The following is a 22,468-nucleotide window of genomic DNA, read 5'->3' on the forward strand; positions in this document are numbered from 1 at the left end:
TATATATATATATATATATATATATATATATATATATATATATATACTGATGAGCCAAAACATTATGACCACCTGCCTAATACGTTGTTGGTCCTCCGTGTGCCACCAAAACAGCGACGACCCGCGAGGCATGGACTCTACAAGACCCCTGAAGGTGTCCTGTGGTATCTGGCACCAAAACATTAGCAGCAGATCCTTAAAGTCCTGTAAGTTGTGAGGTGGAGCCGCCGTGGATCGGACTTGTCGGTCCAGCACATCCCACAGATGCTCAATCGGATTGAGATCTGGATAACTTGGACGCCAGGGCAACACGGTGAACACTTCATCATGTTCCTCAAACCATTCCCAAACAATGTATGCAGTGTGGTTGGGTGCATTATCCTGCTGAAAGAGGCCACTGCCATCAGGGAATACCATTGCCATGAAGGGGTGTACCTGGTCTGCAACGATGTTTAGGTAGGTGGCACGTGTCAAATTGACGTCCACATGAATGGCCGGACCCAGGGTTTCCCAGCAGAACATTGCCCAGAGCATCACACTCCCTCCACCGGCTTGTCGTCTTCCGACAGTGCATCCTGGTGCTATCACTCCCCCAGGTAAACGGCACACACGTAGACGGCCTTCCACCTGATCTAAAAGAAAACAGGACTCATCGGACCAGGCGACCTTCTTCCACTGCTCCAAGGTCCAGTTCCGACGCTCGAGTGTCCATTGTAGGCGCTTTCAACGGTGGACAGGGGTCATCATGGGCACTCTGACCGGTCTGCGGCTGCGCAGCCCCATACGCAGCAGGGTGCGATGCACTGTGGATTGTGACACAATCCTCCCATGACCACCATTAAATTTTTCTGTGATTTGTGCCACAGTAGACCTTCTGTTGGTTTGGACCAGACGGGATTGCCTTCGTTGCCCTCTCGCATCGATGAGCCTTGGGCGCCCAACACCCTGTCGCTGGTTTGTGGTTTGTCCTTCCTCGGACCACCGTCGGTCCGGTTCTCACCACTGCTGTCCAGGAGCACCCGACAAGCCTTGCAGTTTGAGAGATGCTCTCACCCAGTCGATTGGTCATAACAATTTGTCCCTTGTCAAAGTTGCTCAGGTCTTTACTCCTGCCCATTTCTCCTGCATCCAACACATCAACTTCAAGAACTGATTGTTTACTTGCTGCCTTATATATCCCACCCGTTGACAAGTGCCATTGTAACAAGATAATCAATGTTCTTCACTTCACCTGTCAGTGGTCATAATGTTTTGGCTCATCAGTGTATGTACATACACATACACATACTCAGAATTTTTTTGTCGTTTTGATGAATTATCTCATCCTTTGCACCAATGTGGCTGCTTTCCCCTCTGCTTGGTGTGCATGGACACTTAACGCGTAGACAGGCCGAATGGAGGCATTTGTATCCACAATCAGTCCGATTCCACTCCCCCGTTAACCTCTCCCACTTGTTGCCACATCAGCTTGTCCACTCATCGGGGCTTTCTAGAGTGGATGTAGTTTTCTTTCACATTTGTTTTAATCCCATCTAATAATTGCCATTTAAATATTAAGGAGATTGTGCAAATGGTTTTCATTTGTACGACATGGGTGGGGTCCATCAATCCTCATCACATGTACAGGTAGTGGACAAAAGAAATGGAAACACCTGGGTAAATGAGGGACACCAAGTATATTGAAATCAACGGCTTCCACGCAGGTGTGGCCTAATGTGTGAATTAAGCAAATAACATCTCGGCACGCTTCGGGTCCCGTATAAAAATGCTGCACAGGTCTGCTTGCCTATTATTATGACAAGCATGGCTGTTAGAGGGGACGTCAGTGACTTTTTGGCAGGAGTTTGTGACAAAGCTCAACTTGCTGATGTTTCATGAGCGACGGTGTTGAAGGTGATGCCAGCGTGGAACTCCTTGGGGAAAGACATCATCAGTAAAGGGCAACGGGGTGGAAGCGCATACTCCAGGATTGTGATATCCGTCCATTAATTTGAGGTGCAAGGCAAAGCAGTTGAGCAACTGCAGATCCATTGACTGTAAATTTCAACCTGGGGCACAAGCAGCCGTTTTCATCTGAAACGGTCCAGCGGGAACTCCACAGAGCAGGATACCACAGTCAGGTTGCAGTGCACAAACTTCTCATCACACCTGGCAATGCATGTTTGTGAGTGCAGTGGCGCAAAGAGCACAGGCAATGGACGACCGAGCAGTGGAGAAATGTGATATGGTCAGATGAATCATCCTTCACCATGTTCTCAGCAAAGACGAGTGCACGCGTGGCGCCGACCTCAAGAACTCTACAACCCTGAGTGCTTGGTTCCAACAGTGAAGGGTTCTTGTGTTTCTGTAATATTTTGTGGTGCATTCTCCTGGCATGGTTTGTATGTAGTCATTCCTTTGGAAGGCAAGGTCAATGCCAATTGCTACCTAATGGTTTTGAGTGATCATCTTCATCCCATGTTGCAGCATTTCTTTCTTGCTGTGAGGGGGTGTCTTCTATGATGACAATGCTTCCATCCACAGAGAACTTGTGGTTGCCCAATGGTTTGATGAGCATGACATTGATGTTATCCATATGCCATGGCCTTCTCAGTCACCAGATCTCAACCCAATCGAGCATATATGGGATAGTCTGGAACGACACCTGCGACAGCTTTTTTTTTCATCTCCATCAAACAGGTATGAGTTGATTGACTTTCTCATGGAAAAATGGTGCCGCATCCCTCCTGCAGAATTCCAGACACTGGCTGATTCTGTCACGGCGCATACTGGCCATACTGGCCGCACGCGATGACCCAATGCCCTAGTAAGAGACTTTACATTGGTGTTTCCATTTGTTTTTTTGTCCATTACCTGTACATCCTGTGCAGTGCAATTCTTTATTCTAACCTAACCTTCTCTTTGAACTGTGTGCTCCATAATGCAGCACCTCTGTTGTGATCAACTAGTAATGATTGTTTGAATTTGAACCATGACAACCGGTAGGTTTGCGTGAATGTGTGTGCAGGCGGACACGAGTTCGACGGTGCGTTCCAGCACTGGTCCTGCAGTCGGCAGGACGATGGGAGACTCGTTTAATGGTCTCCAGCAATATCAGAGCCAGGTACCTCCAAAGTGACTTTATGAATGGGCAAAACGGTTCATAAACCTTGAACGTTTGCGACGTCTTTCTCTTCCTAGTTTTATTATTACAGAAACTAAAAGCTCCACGACATCTGAAAGCCTGGATGTTTTTGTGGTCCAGGCCGTTTGGCCATTTTCGGGGTTTTGGACCTGCCAGGTAACAGGTACATATGAGGGTCAGCTTTAGAAAAAGGCCATCAGCTTTTGGACATATTTGAAGCAAACGTAAACGTACTTCAGTGTCCTTGTCGTACTGTATTTCAGATTTGTGTTGTATGTTTTATTGCGATCCCCAGGTGCAAGAAATACATTGTCTGGTCATTTTATTTTGGTGTCCGCCTCAATTAACCGCTTTCATCTGCCTTTACAGGTGTTGTCTGTCATCCGGACCGCACGTGGCCATTCAGGCATGAGTCTTGCTGAAGTCAAGAGTCGGCTTGGAGGAGTGAATCAAACACTGATACAGTGTGTATATGTCTGTTGTGTGTTCTCTCTTTGTCTCATTCATTCATTCATTCATTTAATACCAAATCTGTTCTCGTGGATAGATGGTAGAAGGAAATGCAATGATATGGGACAACAGGTGGACACAATAAGGGGACGAACGAATCGCTCCATATGTTATGAATGAGACGGGGAAACAAAATGGCCGCCCATCAAATGTGTACGAAATGATAACTTAAAAGCTTCTTTCGAGTGAGGGTTTAAGCCTTTTAAAGCCAGACCTTTTATTCTCGAATGTTTTTATAACGAACAAGAATGAAAGACGCCAAAATACATCGCTAACGTGCAAAATCGCTGAATCGTTGATCAATGTCATCATCCTCCAAAGCACAACAATGGAGGAGATTGGGACCATACTCTGTGCAGAACGTTGGTGCTACTTAAGCAGTCTCCTTGGCTGTTGGGCACAATCCTGGACGGGTCGCCACTCCGACACAGTTTACCAGCAAGCTGGCGCTCATTTTGCCGACCGAGGAAGGATGATAGGTCGAGCTAGCCCCATCTGGGATTAATTCAACAGCTGAGTGGGATCCAAAGCCCTCCACCCTAACCATTAAGCCAACACCAGGCATACAACAATGGCTGGAGCAATTACAATGATTCCAACTGAAAGAAGTGATATTGTCTCTTGGGTATTGTACCCGCATCAAATTTTTTTTAAATTGGATTCAAATAATAATAATAATAATACAACCACAATACACCACAACCTGTTGAACATCATTTACGCATGCACAGAGTGAGAAACTCTCTCGTAAAACCCGATGTCTGTCGTGGATTGTAAGGTACAAGAAAACGCGTAACTTACGAAGGAAAAGGGTCCAGAATGATCTGCTGATTCCTTCATTAAGGTTCACAGGGATCATACCGATTTATGGAAAAGATCATCCTAAATTCACCTTTCCATATACCGTTTACATACTTTTGTTCAAGGAAATAGTGCAGTACATCATCCTTATGTAAATATATGTGATCATGTGACCTCTAAATAAGGGATGTATTACACTTACACGGGGTGAGGAGGAAATTGGAAATGCCAACATTGAGTAAAGGACCAGAAGCAAAGTGCATAAGAATTGGAGGTATCTCTTTGTTGTGTATGTATAGGTAGGGAGTAAATGGAGGAAAAGAAGAGAATGTCGGACGATTGGAGAAGGAAAGGAGGTGAGGGGAGTTTGGGAGAGGAGGAGGGGGGAGAGATTGCGAGGGTATTGGAGTATGGGGATAGAATAGAAGGGGAGGAAAGAGGGTAAAGAAAAATTCTGCCATGTTGGTGTATAAAATAAATAGAGGACTCTAAAAGTGAAAGACAATTTAGGGTAACAGCATGTCTGAGTGGAGAAAGAAGAGATGGGATATTAAGGGAACCAGGGAACTGACTTGTATGAGATGTGTTGCTGAGGAGGTGGGAGTCGGGGGGGGAGTTCCCATGGAAACGCTCCTCAAAAGAATCTACTAGATGACATCATTGGCATCCAGATCGGGAAAAAATACATCTGAACAAGTCAGGAAGAAATCAAGTCGGAATGACGCCGCAATCCTTTTACGGATTGCCATCACGACATATTTTGGCATTTTTCCATCTCAATCCCACAACAAATAAAATACACAATTACACCAACCCATACTACAAATCTACAACTCCCTCAAACATACACTTCTTCATACAATTGTTACTCTTGCCACCGACAACAAAAATGTAAAAAGATGTCTGCCCTATTTATGACCTTACCTTCCTGTTGACCTATTTTTACCTGCACCACCAGAGGAGGTTGTTTTCATGTTTGTTTGTTTGTGAACAAAATATCTCAAAAAGTTGTGCTCAGATTTGAACAAAACTTGGTGGAGAGCTTGGGTACGTGATGAGGACGGAATGATTAGATTTTGGTGAAGATCCAAATCCGGATCTGGATTTGAGAAATTTTTTGAGTGATCGGGCTAAAACGATATGTATAGCATGATATCTCTAAAAGTTGTAGACGGATTCGGACGAAACTTGGAGGATGAGTTGGTTAGGTGACAAGAACAGGCCGATTAGATTTTAGTTCAGGTCCGAATCCAGATCCGACCTATCAGTGGGATACAAAACGTAGACTAATCAGCTTGGCAGAGGTGTGCTCTCTACCGAGTGCCCTTCGAGTTGTGCCTTTATTTAACATGACGTACCGACTTTAGGTATCCTCGAAGCCGTTTTCCTAACTCTGTCACAGTGATGACCGGATGTGACGTTGACATTTTTGCCAATTCTGTCACCGTGGCCTGATTTCAAAATGTTATCTTGTTGTTTCCCCCCCCCCCCTCCCTTTTAACTTGTTGATGCAGTTTGTGCGTGAGGATCTGTAGTCCGATTTGGAGTTTGCAATGAAAAGCCCTCATCAGTGTTTACAATCACATTCAACCTCCCTTTTGATTTTCCACATCGTTTGTAATTATGATCGTGCCTTGTCGTAGTTCAGAGAAACCTTCGATCGATTTCTCATTTTCTATATTTCATTCGGATCTCTTTGTACCTTCAAATTTGGATTCCTGTGGCATCGGCCCAATTTGATGCATCCCCATTTCATGTCACTGTACCTGAAGTGCGTCGTGTTGAAGGACCGCAGTTAATGGAGGGACATTTGGACTTCGTGCGTGCTTTACACACCGCGTTGTGGGACTGTCCTCTGCAATCAAAAGGTTTATTATGCCTTGTGCGCTGAAGTAAGGATGTTTACAGTTTGTTTGAAGTGTTTTGCTGTAGCTATGGAAACTAGGTACATCCTGCCAATGCTTTTGGCGCGTTTTGTCATGCTTCGGCGTGTTGGCAGCGAGCTCTACGTACCCGGTGCCAACGAGTTTTTCCATTTGCACATCGAATGCGTTCTCAACATGGATGTTTGGGTTTGGGTGGAATGCTTTTCCTCCAATTTTTTTCTTTTCTTGTCTCGGCTCGTCCATTGTTTTTAATCGCCGTTCTTCCTTTGTTCTCGATGTCGCCGCAGACAAGCCATCGAGTTTCTGAGCAACGAAGGCCACATATACTCCACCATCGACGAGCATCATTACAGATCCACGGAGATCGATTGATCGAGGATGTCCTGTCCCATGATGATCGGCGCAAGTTTGTTGTTTGTTGAAATCTTCTTTTGGCGCCTACGTTTCCTGGTCTTTCTATTTAACCAGAGATTGGTTTGAACTTGTTTGTACTCTGCGGCCTTCATGGTGAAGATCCGATTAAAATAAATATTCGCTTTGTGGACTCTTCCGACTGCACCTTCTTGGTTCTCATCTCCCTCTTCCTTTCCTTGTGCGAGTCTGGGGTTAGGAGAAGGGGAGGAAGAGGGGGCTGTGTTTTAATGGTGAATGCGGTCCAATGTTTCCATCCATTTCAGTGCTGTTTATGAAGTGTAAGAATGAATGATCGAATGAAACAGCTTGCACCACACAGCTTTTGTTGTTGTTTTTGTGTTTGCTGCACTATGATCATGTGCCTTTGTGAAAACAACTAAATCCCCTCTCGACAGCTTTTCCTTGCTGGGCATCTTGATCGGTAAGGCACTGAGGTGTTGTGATTGGTGGTCCCAACTGATCGCCCACTTTGCGATGCTGGAATCCCAGGTTCAAATCATGTGTACTGTACTGTATTTCACCTTTGTCTGCCAATGTCTCTTGTGTCCCCTCATGTCCTTCTCAGGCACATGATACATGTACAAGGTGTTTCATGAGCCTTAACGTTGTTGTCGATGTAGTTATTGCTTTGTCTCACGTCATGTTAACGAATGCACCGGTGTCTTGTTCCAGCACACCTTTAAACAAACAGCTTGCGCTTGCACCACTTGTTCTCATTAAATCACACGTCGTTCATTCAAATCGTGCGTCACCGTCAGGAGACTCCACATTCGGATTTTTGAACGGTGAACGAGCCTGTGCCCCTGTGGTCCCCCGCCGTGAGTGCGAGTGCAAGATCTTCCGTAAACCCGACCACTTTCCTGACACCCCTCGATCCTGCAATGATGTCATCGGTCACATGATTCGGCAACTACATATACATATATATATATATATATATATATATATATATATATATACATATATATATATATACATATATATATATATATATATATATATATATATACATATATATATATATACATATATATATATATATATATATATATATATATATATATATATATATATATATATATATATATACATATATATATACATATATATATACATATATATATATATACATATATATATATACATATATATATATATACATATACATATATATATATATATATATATGTATATATATATATAAATATATATATATACATAGATATATATATATATATTTATTATGAAACCTTCAAAAATCTTCTCTGAAGTGGCTGAACAGATCGAGGTGAAACTTTACATATGTGACCGCCGATCCAATGAGTAACAAAAGGTTCACACATGATGTCATAAGGTCACGTGATTTGGCAGCCATATTGGATTCACCTTAAAACCTATAAATATCTTCTCCAGAACGGCTGGACAGATCGATGGGAAACTTCACACAAATGTTCCCCAAGCCTTGTGGATACCAGTGTTATCACAAATAATTTATGTCACATGGTCTGGCAGCCATATTGGATTGAGCAAAAATCTTTAAAAAATTATTTCTTGAACCGCTTAATCAATTGATGTGAAACTTGACATTTATGATCAAGTAGTAATGGGGAATATATGGCTTCGACTTCAACCTGATTGGACACTTTATCTGGCACCCATAATTATTTAATTTTTTTGATATGGGTTCTTTAAAAAATTTTTTTTTTTTTTAACAAGGATCACTTGGCTGTGCCTTGATGGATTTGAGGGTAGAGGAGTAGCGGCTGAAATGGGAAACCTATCCAGGTTCCTCCTGATGACTTTATCTTTTTGTTTTGCTTGTTCGGGTTCCTTCCAATATCTCCAATGCATGACTGAACCTATTTGGTCTTCCATTTGATTTGAATTGAATTAATTTTAATCCATTTCTGAATTCAATGGAATAATTAAAAACGTCATCGGTCAAGGTCAGGTGTAAAATCAAATCGGGGTTGTATCAAAGTGGGACGTCTTGGTACTCAGTCATCACTGCCAGCAGTTATAAAGTCGCAGCTCTAATAATGTTTTTCTTATAAATTACGTAACACACAAGCACCACACTAACAAATTCCTGGCGAGGTTCTGCAATCTCTGCTCTTTTTCTTGTTTATTTTAGGCTCGATACGGTGCCCTGTCGAGTTGGGACACATGGCTGGCTACCTGTATTTTGAGAGGAAATAAACAAATACTTGGCATAAGTTTTATTTACTAAGTGTATATATATATATATATATTGTGTGTGTGCCCGACAACCAAAATGAAATGGTTACCATCGGTGAGTGAGTGTAACAGCCAAGTGGAATTGCGTGTTGGAGCCAGTTACGTTATAATTAACTTGGCAGGTTCATCTTTCATGTGTTATTTGGAGCTCGAGGTGCCACATCTCCACTGGATTTTTTTCATCAAGGGCGGTCTATGGTGACCGTCTGTATGTGATGCTAAACTGAAAGAGACCTCGCGTGAACTTTAGTATCCGCAAAGTGTAAACGAGGCCACCGGGTGTCATGCTTGCACAGCATGGAGGAGAATTTTCCTTTTTATGACAAGGTTTGCTTGATTTGGCCATCTTGTGCAATGACATCACTTTTTTGAGAGTTCGACACCACCCAACCCAACCCAAGCTGACCCCTTATGGAATACAGCCATGAGTGTTTAAGGCTTTACGTCGATGGAGAAGTCCAGATTCCGCCCGGATAAATATATCCTTCAAATGGGATGGAAATACGGTCGTAAAACCGAGGTGTGAAGTTCCCGCCCTCCGCCCCGTGTAACTCCATCCCTGTCATTAAATGATATCTGTGATGAGCACATCACTGCTGGTTTGGTAACTCTTGTGTTGTTGTGTTGTGTTGTGGTGAATGGCTTTTTTATTTTGGATACAAAGGCCAGAGGGCTGCCAGGATGGCAAAGAGGTACACGAACTCCCTTCTTAGCTGTCTGGCTTGGTTTTGAATCCTGACCCATCTATAAACTGTCCCGGTGTTCCACACGCAGGGTGATTCATCAATGTGTGTGTGCTCTCCCTCGGATGGACGTTAAACTGGGTGTCTCGTCTGCCGGCATTAGTTGGTGGCCGTTGAAGATCCCACAATGTCCTTTGTGAAGAGCTTTCGCCGTCACCATGAACACGTTCCAAATCCCTGCCCTAACTACTTAGTCAAGCGTCAGGCCTGATCAGTCGGTTCGTGAAATGTTTGGGCCAAGCTTCCTCAGGCCAACCCCACAAGAACGTGGGAATAATTGTGGCCGTTAACGAAAGAAGAAGAATAAGTATTCAAAGTCAAAGCTCATGAAAGAACCAGACATCCGTTCATTCACCTGCACTCCTGTGACATTCCACGGAGTACCTGGTGTATGAAAACCATGTGACCATTGCCCTTTGTGGGTGGTAGTCCATGGTAATGCCCTGTAGAGATCTGTCTTAAAAGGAGCACCATGCCAGGGTTAACTGTTCAACAAAGATCGTTTATTAATATATAAAACCAGTACATATGTATTTGGAAAACATGGTTTAAATGTTTATATATTTGGAGCATCGTCTAGGTGTTGTATAAATGATTATGTGATGCAGCTGTTTATGGAACTTGCTCTACAGTTATGAGGTTTTGTTCTAGTTAGCAAGTCTAAAGTTCATAACTCCCCTGAAGGTCCATACCCGATTGTGAGAAGACAACACGGGGTGCTCGCTGGTATTCCTGGCAAACAGCACTTCCTGTGCCCACAAGGGAGGTTTTGGCAAATATTTTTAACCGCTTCCTCTCTCTCCTCTGCCCCTCCCACACTCTCCGTCCCCCAAGTTATTTTGATCGTGACATGATGTTTCTACTGCTGTTCCATAAACAAAAGCGCACTCTTGACATTTAGTATGGATACACAAGCCATTCGTAAAGGCCATCACAACCAGTCGGAGTATTTGATGTGACACGGAGCCCCGGCCATGTATAAACGTAGATGTGGATCTCAATGCCTGAAGGCAATAACCCATGGCTTTGGGTCGTTGTGACCTCGATGCCATTACACCACCGTGCTTTTGGCGTCCTCCCAGAATAATTTGATGATGGTAGCTACGTCCCTTGGCGTAGTGTCTTCAGGTGGTCCTGCAGGGTGGGTGTGAGCCCAACGCGATGGGGGGCGTTGGCAGGTGGGTCGTGCTGGTCGGACAAACCGGGATGTAAGCAATGGGGATGGGGGTACATCCTGCAAGGCAGAGAGAAGTGGGGTGGGGTTAGATCGGAGCACCAACGTTGGGAATGCAAGCAGTGGTGATGCCACCATTTCCCCATTAGGCAATCAGTTTTGTGGACAACATGAGCTCTTGTGGAGCTTCATTGCATTAACTGCTCATGGATTATTCTTGTTTTAATAAGTTAATTTACGAGCTATGTTGCAGTGCTATAAATTGGAGTGAAGTGACTAGTTGGAGAACACCAGCAAAGCAAACCTGAACCCAGAAATCTGGCAGTAGCTCCACTTGTCCTGATGCCACACTTTCCTTGAGCTACATCTGATATCTCTATACAATATGTGTGATTTGTCACTTTCTTCATTAGATAATATCAAACGCACCTTTCTCTGAGGTTTACGGTTCCATTATACTCATGGCGGTACAAGCTTAGGCATACATAATGATTTTGTAAACGAAAGGACAAACAAAGACCTGGCCACAAGGCTTGCATGTGTGAGATGCTCACAAACCTTTTCGGTCCATGTTGGTAGCGTAAGCACATGTCCTTCCTTGCCTTCACCATCAATAGAAGGTGTCTCTGTCTGGTTCTCGACCACCTCCTCGATATGCAGTGGAACGCAGGATGAGATTTGCATCCCTCGCGATGCCTCTTGCTGTTTGCGGAGGTCACGAGCTGTGGCAGGTACTGGTTCACCAATCCTCTTGCCATTGAATGAATATTCGTATCTCGACCGGGATATTACTGCAGTGCTCCCGGCTCCAAGGGTGGCACCCGGTGCAGAGTTGCAGCTATGGTCCAGTCCATAACTGCTTGCTGTGCACATGAGAGATTGCTCCGAAGTGATGTCTGAGGTCAGAAGGTCCTCTGGCTGTGAGTGAGGGGATCTGGGATGTGTTCCCAGGTGATTAACCACAACTCCTTTGGCGGTGAAGTTTCGATCGATGCACTCTTTTGGACCGCTTGCATTCTGAATGCAGCAAGGATGCTCTCCTTCATCCTTCATGTGTCGGGATAGAGCAGAGCCGGGTCTTGGGCTGTGTGGGATACAGCACATGAGGGACGTACACACACTGGTTTGCAGTGCGGTGGATGAACCTGATGTATGCACTTGAATAAAAGTCTACGTGCTGATAGATTGCTGGATGATGAAAGATTTAAGGCTAATTCTGCCATCTGCACACAAGAGGGGACAAAGTCTCATGCGGAGGATTGATGGGTACCAAAGGGATGAGGAAAGCCCGAAGGAAGGTGTTTGGCATCGGACTTGTGCACACTCATTTACTTACCTGCTTCCCATACCCCACCTGAAAGTAAAATTGACCACTTTTGCTCTGAGAGATTGCAGGATTGTTTATATTTGACAACAAGTGCTTCACTGAATGTGAATTCATGCTGTGGCAGGGTTATGGTGGGTTACTAACTAACTAAATAACCCTAACACCATTAACCTCATTGTTCTGTTCTTTCTTGATTTGTATGCGAGCACGCATGCAACTCTTTTGCTGCTGTGCCTCACTACCATTGGAGGATTTTTCCCTACCCTGTTGACCATCGAGCGTACCTGTGCGGAAACAACATAATATGTAAATTTGGGCGAATTTTTGTTTTTTAACTCCCCCCTCATGCATTTCCCAGATGTTTCTCTCCCTACAACCCACTCTCCCCACCCATGACATTTTCCTTTATCCCCATGTAAGTTTAACCCTTTCTTGTGATTGCTCTCACAGTCAGACAGTCCAATGCTAAAACTAGACCCATGCGTGCTGATTCCAGAGGCCGTCAGTAATGCTCTCGTCTAATCCTCGCTTGCTTGGTGTTTCCAAAGAATGAACAAGCAGTTGAGCAAAAGCTGTGTTGTACCTCCAGGTTCAATGAGCTTCGCCGTAGTGACCCAGCGGGGGAAGCACAAAAGCGGGGTTAAGCAATTTGTTCACTCTGTCTGTTGACAGACATCAGTCGATATAATCGAGGAACTACTTGATTTTACTGTAATTGAATTATGTTCGGCCGAGCGAAGCGAGATAGAGGCTGTTTTATTCCTGACAAGAAGCAGCCACATTTGACGGACGCACGCAGACACGTCGAGATTGAGCACCTTTGTTGTATTACATCCGTGAAACACCCTACAACCCATACCTACAGAAAGGAGACATTACGGAACGCCGGCCACATTTTCCATCCAATGCTCCCGTAACTTTGTGAAAAATAAATAAATAACTCTCCACGGGTATGCCCTCTTACGTTGAAAATTGTGTAAATCGCTCAAGCGGTTGTGGAGAAAACAAATTGAAAAGCAAATAAAGGTGAAAAAATGTGGGCGGAAGAAAAGGAAAAAGTGAGGCCCTCGGCCGACGTTCCGCAACATGCTCCAGGATGGTTGTGGATGCCAATTACTGGTATTTTAAACATTGCAGAACACAAATCGATACTCGAACCTGCAGCTTAGCAGTATTTTGACTCCGAGTTTGGCAAATTGTGTGGAATTTTGTCCCAATCGCACGTGCGCAAATAATAATAATAATAATTGGAACCATACTCTGTGGAGAGAGTGTCGGTGCTGCCGAAGCAGTTTCCTGGGCTATTGGGCACAATCCTGGACGGGTCGCCACTCCGACGCAGGATACTCGAATGGCTCAATTAACCCAGCAAACTGGTACTCAATTTGGCGACCTCGGAAGGATGACGGGCTGAGTGAACCCCCTGGTGTGTATTAATTCAGTGGCCAACGGGGCTTGAACTCAGGACCCTAGGATCCCAAGCCGCCACCCTAACCACGAAGCCAACACCATGCATGCACGTGCGCAAAGAGGGGAGGTTATTGTTTTAGTCTATCTGGGAGGCAAACAAAATTTAAAATCGTTCCTAATAGGATGCCGAGCTGTTTTTCGGGACATCACAAAGGACACAAACAACAAGCACGAGGAACTCGGGTGACATGTTTGATGGAGTGGTGCAAAGACTCCGCATCAACGAAACTTCCGAAAAAGGCTTTTGTGTTTTTAAATTTTTATTTATTTATTTTTTCTTCAGACTTCAAAACGTTTATTTTATTTAAATTTAATTATACGCTTGAAGACTGCAGAACACAAATCGCCTCCTCAGTTTGGCAGGACTTGGACAAAACGTTCTGCCATCTCGAACTATCAAATTTGGCGCTCGCCCTCTCAGCGTTCGGGAATATCGAGATTCGGACAAAATCGCGGCTCGTCAGAAAGGTAGATCTTGCTCAGAAACGAAGTAAAAGTTTAAAAGACCCTACCCATGTGCTTTTTCTCAAGACTGCACGGGATAAAGGTGTTCAATGAACTCCAGTTGGTCTCGCAACTCTCAAATTGTCGTTAGAACAATGAATGGAATTTTCATCGGTTAAAATGTCCACATGATTCACGATTTGCTGTTCTTCTCGAGGAGAGACAGATTAATTTTTTTCCCAAATTGTAAAGCGCCCAATGAAGTGAGTGCGTGTGCAGGTACGTGATGAACTCCATACCTGTGCACGGATTTCCTGCGCAGTTCCTGCTGGTATGACGACAGGTCGGCATTGAGTTTGGCAATCTGTTCCAACACCTGTGGGTGGGATCAACAATGCAGGATCTACTCAGTTGCATCACCAAATTGCCGTTTTGGCCGGCAGCTCCGGAATAGCCGGTGTTCTGCCAGATCACTGCTTCGTCCTTCACCTGGTTCAGATACCCCGTGCTGCCTTGCTTGCCCTTCATGTTCCGTCGAACACTCGTCTGGTCTCGTTTCTGGATCGACTCGGTCATCCCACAAGGAGCGACAGATCCAGCGGTGGACGAGTTGCACTGCAATCCTTCTGTCCTCCAGCTTTGCTCCACAAGGGTGTCGTTGACTTGAGCAGAACGTTCCATTGGATGCCCGCATGCAGCGATCATTCTGGGGACGTGCCAGGGAGGGGGTGGTCCACATCACTCCATGGGATTCATTGTTAGTGCGTGAAACCAAATAACTCAGAACCCCCCAACGCTACTTTGACCACACCCTCACGGGCCTCACCTCCGCCCACACTCCATCCCTCCACCTACCCCCTCCCACTGCACTCCATCCTTCCCCTGCCCTCTCCCACCCACCAACTTCTCCACCCCCGACCACAGGCATTGTCTCACTGCCCGTTTTGATTTAAGCCGTTTCTGCTTTGACCGTTAGAAGAGTGAATGATCTAATTTACGAAACTTACTCTAAGGGAGGTTGTCCAGGTAGAATCCTAAGTATCAGCATCAATAAAAACACAACATAGACCACGGAGTTTAACGAACCCAATCTAAACAAACAAAAGTAGAGCATTCAAACAAATACCGCTCTTGCCAAAGGCAACGGTACAGCTGCACCAGGTTGAACATTTGATTCTGTGTCGCTGTGATAAGGCGAACATTCAATGCCATGTCACTCTGATAAGGTGAACATTTGATGTCGTGTCCCTCTGATAAGATGAATATTTGATGCAGTGTCACCATGATAAGGTGAACATTTGATGCCGTGTCACCATAATAAGATGAACATTTGATGCCATGATAAGGTGAGCATTTGACGCTGTCACCGTGATAAGGTGAGCATTTGACGCTGTCACCATAATAAGATGAACATTTGATGCCATGATAAGTTGAACATTTGATGCTATGTCACCATGATAAGGTGACCATTTGACGCTGTCACCGTGATAAGGTGAACATTTTATGCCGTGTTGCCATGATAAGGTGAACATTTGACGCTATGTCACCGTGATAAGGTGAACATTCGATGCCGTGATAAGGCGAATATTTGATGCCATGTCACTGATGAGGTGAACATTTGATGCCGTGATAAGGTGAACATTTGGTGCCATGTCACTGATGAGGTGAACATTTGATGCCATGTCACTGAGAAGATGAACATTTGATGCCGTGTCACCATGATAAGGGTGAACATTTGATGCCGTGCACTGACAAGATGAACATTTGATGCCGTGTCACCATGATAAGGGTGAACATTTAATGCCGTGATGAGGTGAACATTTGATGCCGTGTCACTGACAAGATGAGCATTTGATGCAGTGTCACCATGATAAGGTGAACATTTGATGCCGTGTCACCATAATAAGATGAACATTTGATGCCATGATAAGGTGAGCATTTGACGCTGTCACCGTGATAAGGTGAGCATTTGACGCTGTCACCGTGATAAGGTGAGCATTTGACGCTGTCACCATAATAAGATGAACATTTGATGCCATGATAAGTTGAACATTTGATGCTATGTCACCATGATAAGGTGACCATTTGACGCTGTCACCGTGATAAGGTGAACATTTTATGCCGTGTTGCCATGATAAGGTGAACATTTGACGCTATGTCACCGTGATAAGGTGAACATTCGATGCCGTGATAAGGCGAATATTTGATGCCATGTCACTGATGAGGTGAACATTTGATGCCGTGATAAGGTGAACATTTGGTGCCATGTCACTGATGAGGTGAACATTTGATGCCATGTCACTGAGAAGATGAACATTTGATGCCGTGTCACCATGATAAGGGTGAACATTTAATGCCGTGATGAGGTGAACATTTGATGCCGTGTCACTGACAAGATGAACATTTGATGCCGTGTCACCATGATAAGGGTGAACATTTAATGCCGTGATGAGGTGAACATTTGATGCCGTGTCACTGACAAGATGAGCATTTGATGCCGTGTCGCCATGATAAGGTGAACATTTGATGCCGTGTCACTGATGAGGTGAACATTTGATGCCATGTCGCCGTGATAAGGTGAACATTTGATGCCGTGTCACTGATAAGATGAACATTTGATGCCGGGTCGCCATGATAAGATGAACATTTGATGCCGTGTCACTGATGAGGTGAACATTTGATGCTATGTCGCTGTGATAAGGTGAACATTTGATGCCGTGTCACTGATAAGATGAATATTTGATGCCGTGTCACCGTGATAAGGTGAACATTTAATGCCGTGTTGCCGTGATAAAGTGAACATTTGATGCCATGTCGCTGTGATAAGGTGAACATTTGATGCTGTGTCGCCATCATAAGGTGAACATTTGATGCCATGTCGCCGTGATAAGGTGAACATTTAATGCCGTGTTGCCGTGATAAAGTGAACATTTGATGCCGTGTCGCCGTGATAAGGTGAACATTTAATGCCGTGTTGCCGTGATAAAGTGAACATTTGATGCCGTGTCGCTGTGATAAGGTGAACATTTGATGCCATGTCGCTGTGATAAGGTGAACATTTGATGCCGTGTCACCATGATAAGGTGAACATTTGATACCGTGTCACCATGATAAGGTGAACATTTGATACCGTGTCACTGATAAGATGAGCATTTGATGCCGTGTCGCCATCATAAGGTGAACATTTGATGCCGTGTCACTGATGAGGTGAACATTTGATGCCATGTCGCCGTGATAAGGTGAATATTTGATTCCGCGTCACCGTGATGACTCGTTCATATCCATGTGACTATTGCCCTCTGTGAATCTACAGTTTGATGCTGTTCGTTGTTCTGTGCTGTACCGTGTGTATGGTGTGCATCGTAAATAGGTGTGCATCGTAAATAGGTGTGCATCGTAAATAGGTGTGCATCGTAAATAGGTGTGCATCGTAAATAGGTGTGCATCGTAAATAGGTGTGCATCGTAAATAGGTATTGCGCCACAACAATCTCAAAACCGTGTTCTCAGGACGAAGCGATGGATGATCGCGACTGGGAACAAACGTGTGAAATCATTGCGTGTGGAACTCATCAATCTTTCGTCGTACGCTGTGTAAACGTTGGGGGACGAGGGGGAGGGGAAATGTACCCAGGTACAACATGCGACACGTACATCTTTCCGTGCACGAAGTACGATCACATTTCGCGTGCGTACCTTTGCGTAAGATTTCCAAGCCCACGGTCCTAATAGGTTGTGCGTACACCGTCTCTTCACCGTCGTACACCACCACACACCTCCGAGTTCCTTATGCTTGGCGTCACCGTTACCGTGCGTGTGCCCCGGTGCCCCACGATCTCGCACGCAGAGACCGCGCGCTCATCAATCAGGGCCGGAGCTGTGACGTGATGACGCGCGCCCGAAGAATGCACACTCCGTGTGTGACGTCATAAATAGGGCCGTGGAATATTTTTCTTCACCAGTTGTCACTTCAATCACAATGTCAATTGAAGAGCGTCACTCCAAAAGTGTACTTACTCAGAGCAGATCGTTTTATGTCATGTCATGTGATGTGATTCTACATGATCTCCATGATTGATGAACCAGAGACTTGATGGATATCGTTGGTACCTGAGCCAGAGAGTTGACAAAGTTTTCAATGTTTACCAAAGGGAACTTTGTTTTCTTTTCTTGTGTTTTTATATTTCAGGGATTTACGGGATGCAAGTACAGACGAAGCGCGCACTCTCTTCCGAGATCTCTCGTGTCGGTTCGATTCCCGACCAGACGACAAACAAACTCCCGATCAGTGTTACGAAGGCACGGAGTCGAGTCACAAAGTTTGGCGTCCCTCGGATGGGTACATTAAGCCGGGTATCTCACCTGCTAGCATTAGTTCCAGTGGACGTTAAAGATCCCAAGGCGTCTTAATTACTACAAATACCGGGAACAAACGATTTATTTCCCTCATCTCTCAACAAATTCCAAATTTGTTGAAACATTGGCAAACCACCTAGTGTATTCCCACCTGGAAGTGTAATTCATTTCTAGCAAATACAACCTGTCACTTCACTGGCGAGGATGTTAAAGGGGCAGGAGAAAGAGAGAGGAGGAAGGGGAAGTGGATAGAGCAAGAGAGCGGAGGGAGAAGAGAGGCGAGGAAGGAGAGGACAGAGGGAGGAGGGAGGAGATGAGAGGACAGAGGGAGAGGAAGCTCGGAAAGGGTGAAGAGCGAGGAGGGGGGAGATAGGGAGAGCGACACCTCAGCAAACGTTGCTATACACTGTGGGAGGAGGGATGTGAGGAGAGGTTGAGAGAGAGAGAGAGAGACAGAGAGACAGACAGACAGACAAGGGGGTGGGGGGAGGGGAAGGAGAAAAAAAAGAGGGAAGGTGAGGGGAGGTGGCGTGAGCAAAGAGAATGATATATGTTATCCTTCAAGATGGAACACGCACACACACACACACACAAAAAAAACACTTGTCAGAACATCTGCACACACAACCACCCAACAGAGTGTGTAAAGTAATCCACTGGCACATCTGCAAAAACTTTACTATCCCAGTTCCAGAAAATTTGTGGGAACATTAACCAAAATAATGGACTAAAAACATTGAAGTACCGCTCATGTACGGCTTAATTATCCCATCGGGCGTGAACATCGAAAACAAAGTCATTCAATTGTCATCATGCCAGTTGGCTCGGTGTGGGTACCTCTCTCACCTGTCATGGCATTTCAGCAAAAGCTTTCTGCGACTCATTAGGACTGACTCAATCGGTCAACTTCCCAACCCGGATCTCAACCAATGGTTCTCAATCTCTTCTGGATCTGATTTTGACAAATTTCCCTGACAATATCTGCTGCTCTTCCTCCGCTCCAATTGGTTCTTCTGACCACGTCCTTGTCAAAGTGGACATCTCTCTGGCTGTTATCAGAGAACCACCTCAGCGCCGTCGAGTCTGGCATTTCACTCAAGCCGACTGGCAGGGTCTCCGAGCAGCCATCAAACTTATAAAACTGGTCTCCCATCGCTACTTTCTCAAACATCAACTCATCCTGGGAATTCTTTCAAAGAAACTTGCTCTCCCTCATGCACAGATTTATCCCCTCTCGTCTTCAGTTGTCCTTCCCTTCCTCCCGTCCTTGGTTCACTGAAGCTTGTGGTGAGGCAGTTGTCTTGAAACAACTTGCCTTTGCCTCATTGAAGGCAAACCCAACTGAAGGCAATCTCATTTCTTTCCACAAAGCTCGGAACAAGTATGTATCTACCCTCAGGAGAGCCAGAAAACAACATCTTTATAATCTCAAGTTGGAACTCTCAAACCTCTCTCCCTCCTCAAAATCCTGGTGGCGTCGAATCAAATCTGTTTCTGGTGTATGTTCCCCCTCCATCCCCTCCATTACCTCAAATGGCCGCACTGCTGATACCACACGTGATAAAGCTGAATGCCTAAACTCGGTGTTTGCAGCTAAATCTTGTGTCCAAAACCCATCACTATCTCTACCCACTTTACCCAGTCGCACCCAACTGTCCCTGGACTCTTTGTCCTTTTCTCCTGACAAAGTGGAGAGTTTGCTGTCAAACCTCGACTCAGATTCTGCAACCGGTCCAGACGGCATCAGCCGACATGTCCTAAAAACCTGCTCTTCTGCTCTTGCTCACCCTCTCTCTGTTCTATTTACCTTCTCATTTGCCCAAGGTCATCTGCCATCTGCTTGGAAATCAGCAAATATCACTGCCCTGCATAAAAAAGGTGCAAAAACAGATCCCTGCAACTTCAGACCAATCAACCTTCTGCCAATCATCAGCAAGGTTATGGAATCCATCATCGCTTCATACATTAAATCCTTCCTCTTCTCCAATGGCTTGATGTCCGATCATCAATTTGGTTTCAGACCAGGTCACTCTACCCTGGATGTGCTGCTTCTGCTCTCCCATCAATGGATGGAGGTCCTCAATGCCAGACAGGAAATCCGAGCCGTGTCCCTGGACATATCACGTGCTTTTGACACAGTCTGGCACCCTGCACTACTCACCAAACTCTCTTCCCATGGTATTCAAGGCCATCTCCACTCATGGCTCGCAGACTTCCTCTCCTGTCGCAGTCAACGTGTGGCCCTAAATGGAGTTCTTTCATCCCCTCTTCCTGTCCAGGCTGGAGTTCCTCAAGGTAGCGTTCTGGGCCCTGTTCTTTTTCTGGTTTTCATCAATGATCTCTCGGACTCTCTGGAAAATCCTCTATATCTCTTTGCTGACAACTCCACCCTCTGCCGTACCATCGGTCATCCCTCAGACCGGCAAGCAGCAGCTTCTTCGCTCACTGCTGATCTGGATAAAATCACAAACTGGTCCAACACGTGGTACATGTCTTTCAATCCAGACAAATCTCACACTCTCACTATGTCTATCTGAAAGGATGGTTTGGAACCCCCCCCCCATCCACTTTCTCAACAATCCTCTGGAAGAAGTCCTTTCTTTCAAGCGTCTGGGTCTCACTATCTGCCATGACCTTTCCTGGGAAAGCCACATTTCAAACCTCGCCTCCAAAGCCAGTCACCGACTGGGAATCCTCCATCGTGTAAAGTCCTTCCTCGATTTGAGGAATTCCTGCAGATGTGCCACCAAGTTTATCATCCATCCGAGTGACGGCACACACATTGATGAATTGCCTAAACTGAAACATCGGGGTGACAGTTTAGAGCTGGGTTGGGATTCAAACCCAGGCCACACAGAGTGAGCATGCGTACCTCTCGGCTTTCCCGCCATGGTGTGGCGATTCATTATTTCATAACTGAAAATATATTTTTTCTCATTGTGATCACATAACTTATTTTGCCTTCCCACTACTGAGACAGAAGCACGGTATCCCCATTGATTGAGACCTGAAGAACACACGCCAAGTGTCTTCACCAATCAATCCACGAAACGGTTGAAAAAAACTTTTAAAAGTGAAAAGTTTGATTTTTATTTGTATTTATCTCTGCCGAAGTGATGAGTCATATAATGGAAGAATGCCAAGTGGCTTTATCACTCCAATGAAACGGTTCATAAGAAACTACTCCCTTGGCACGCCATTGGCAATTACTGAACCATAATATTGAACATACATCTTCCGGAGATGCCCGAAATGTCAAATATGTACGAATTGGACAAATAAACACTTTACTCGGAGTCAGAACTGCTTGTAAGTTCGATTCTGGAGCTTAGATTTTGTAATTCTGCTTAGTTGAAGAGATTCTCGTGGAGATTGCGTGTGCGGAAACGAAATAAAGCAACGAATGCTGACATGTCTCTTTGGCGTTTATAAGCATTGCAAATGTATCCAGCAATTCGTAGCTTTGATGAACAGGAATTTGATAATGTGAGTGAGGAAAGTGAAAAAAAAAAGCAACTATCATTCGGAAATCGTTGCGGCCTGTTCCAAGTCAAGGCGAGGCTGAGCAGGCCAAAAAATACGGTGCCTTCAGACCCCAGCGAGGTTACATAGGACACGCCTGCAGACCCCATATAGGGCGGTGACCGAGGATGCGCCTGATGATGGATATAATTAAATAGGGCCGTTAATTATCTTCAAAAAGGGGGTTTTAATTAACACAAACACACAATTTTCATTCTTGCACTTCCTTGGAGTTTTCTTCATATGCATGCAAAGTTTCACGCTCCTACGTTTTATGGTTTTGGAGTTATGGAGGAGACATTGACACACACACACACACACACACACACACACACACACACACACACACACACACACACACACACACACACACCCACACACACACACACACACACACATTTATTAGTGTAGATACTGATCATGGATGACTTTCCTTGATGATAATTTATCAATATTACTC

The 22,468-nt window shown here is 44.9% G+C and overlaps 3 protein-coding genes across 7 annotated transcripts in view; 2 read left to right on the plus strand and 1 right to left on the minus strand.

Moving 5' to 3' along the window:
- RPA2 (replication protein A2) overlaps nucleotides 1–6,865 on the plus strand; it is a 42,099-nt gene extending 35,234 nt beyond the window's left edge. For all 4 annotated transcript variants that reach the window (XM_085846505.1, XM_085846513.1, XM_085846497.1 and 1 more), the window contains 3 exons: nucleotides 3,008–3,103; nucleotides 3,494–3,588; nucleotides 6,609–6,865. In XM_085846505.1, the coding sequence (XP_085702631.1) occupies nucleotides 3,008–3,103; nucleotides 3,494–3,588; nucleotides 6,609–6,693 (276 nt within the window). In that variant the 3' untranslated portion in view covers nucleotides 6,694–6,865. The remainder of the gene's footprint in view (nucleotides 1–3,007; nucleotides 3,104–3,493; nucleotides 3,589–6,608) is intronic.
- The window catches only part of LOC147035672 (protein phosphatase EYA1-like), a 386,713-nt gene that overhangs the window by 280,646 nt on the left and 83,599 nt on the right, over nucleotides 1–22,468 (plus strand). The gene's annotated exons all lie outside the window — the stretch shown is intronic.
- Nucleotides 10,198–18,010, minus strand: LOC147035677 (uncharacterized). Its single transcript, XM_085846525.1, has 5 exons — nucleotides 17,827–18,010; nucleotides 14,621–14,837; nucleotides 14,431–14,507; nucleotides 11,449–11,974; nucleotides 10,198–10,950 (listed from the first exon to the last, which is right to left on the minus strand). The coding sequence occupies exons 2-5, from the start codon at nucleotides 14,834–14,836 to the stop codon at nucleotides 10,768–10,770; spliced, it is 1,002 nt and encodes a 333-aa protein (XP_085702651.1). The 5' UTR covers nucleotide 14,837; nucleotides 17,827–18,010; the 3' UTR covers nucleotides 10,198–10,767.

Source organism: Eptatretus burgeri, chromosome 1 (genome assembly GCF_056783735.1).
Source record: "Eptatretus burgeri isolate ZD-2024b chromosome 1, Ebu_testis_v1, whole genome shotgun sequence".
In the NCBI taxonomy this organism is placed as follows: Eukaryota; Metazoa; Chordata; class Myxini; order Myxiniformes; family Myxinidae; genus Eptatretus; species Eptatretus burgeri.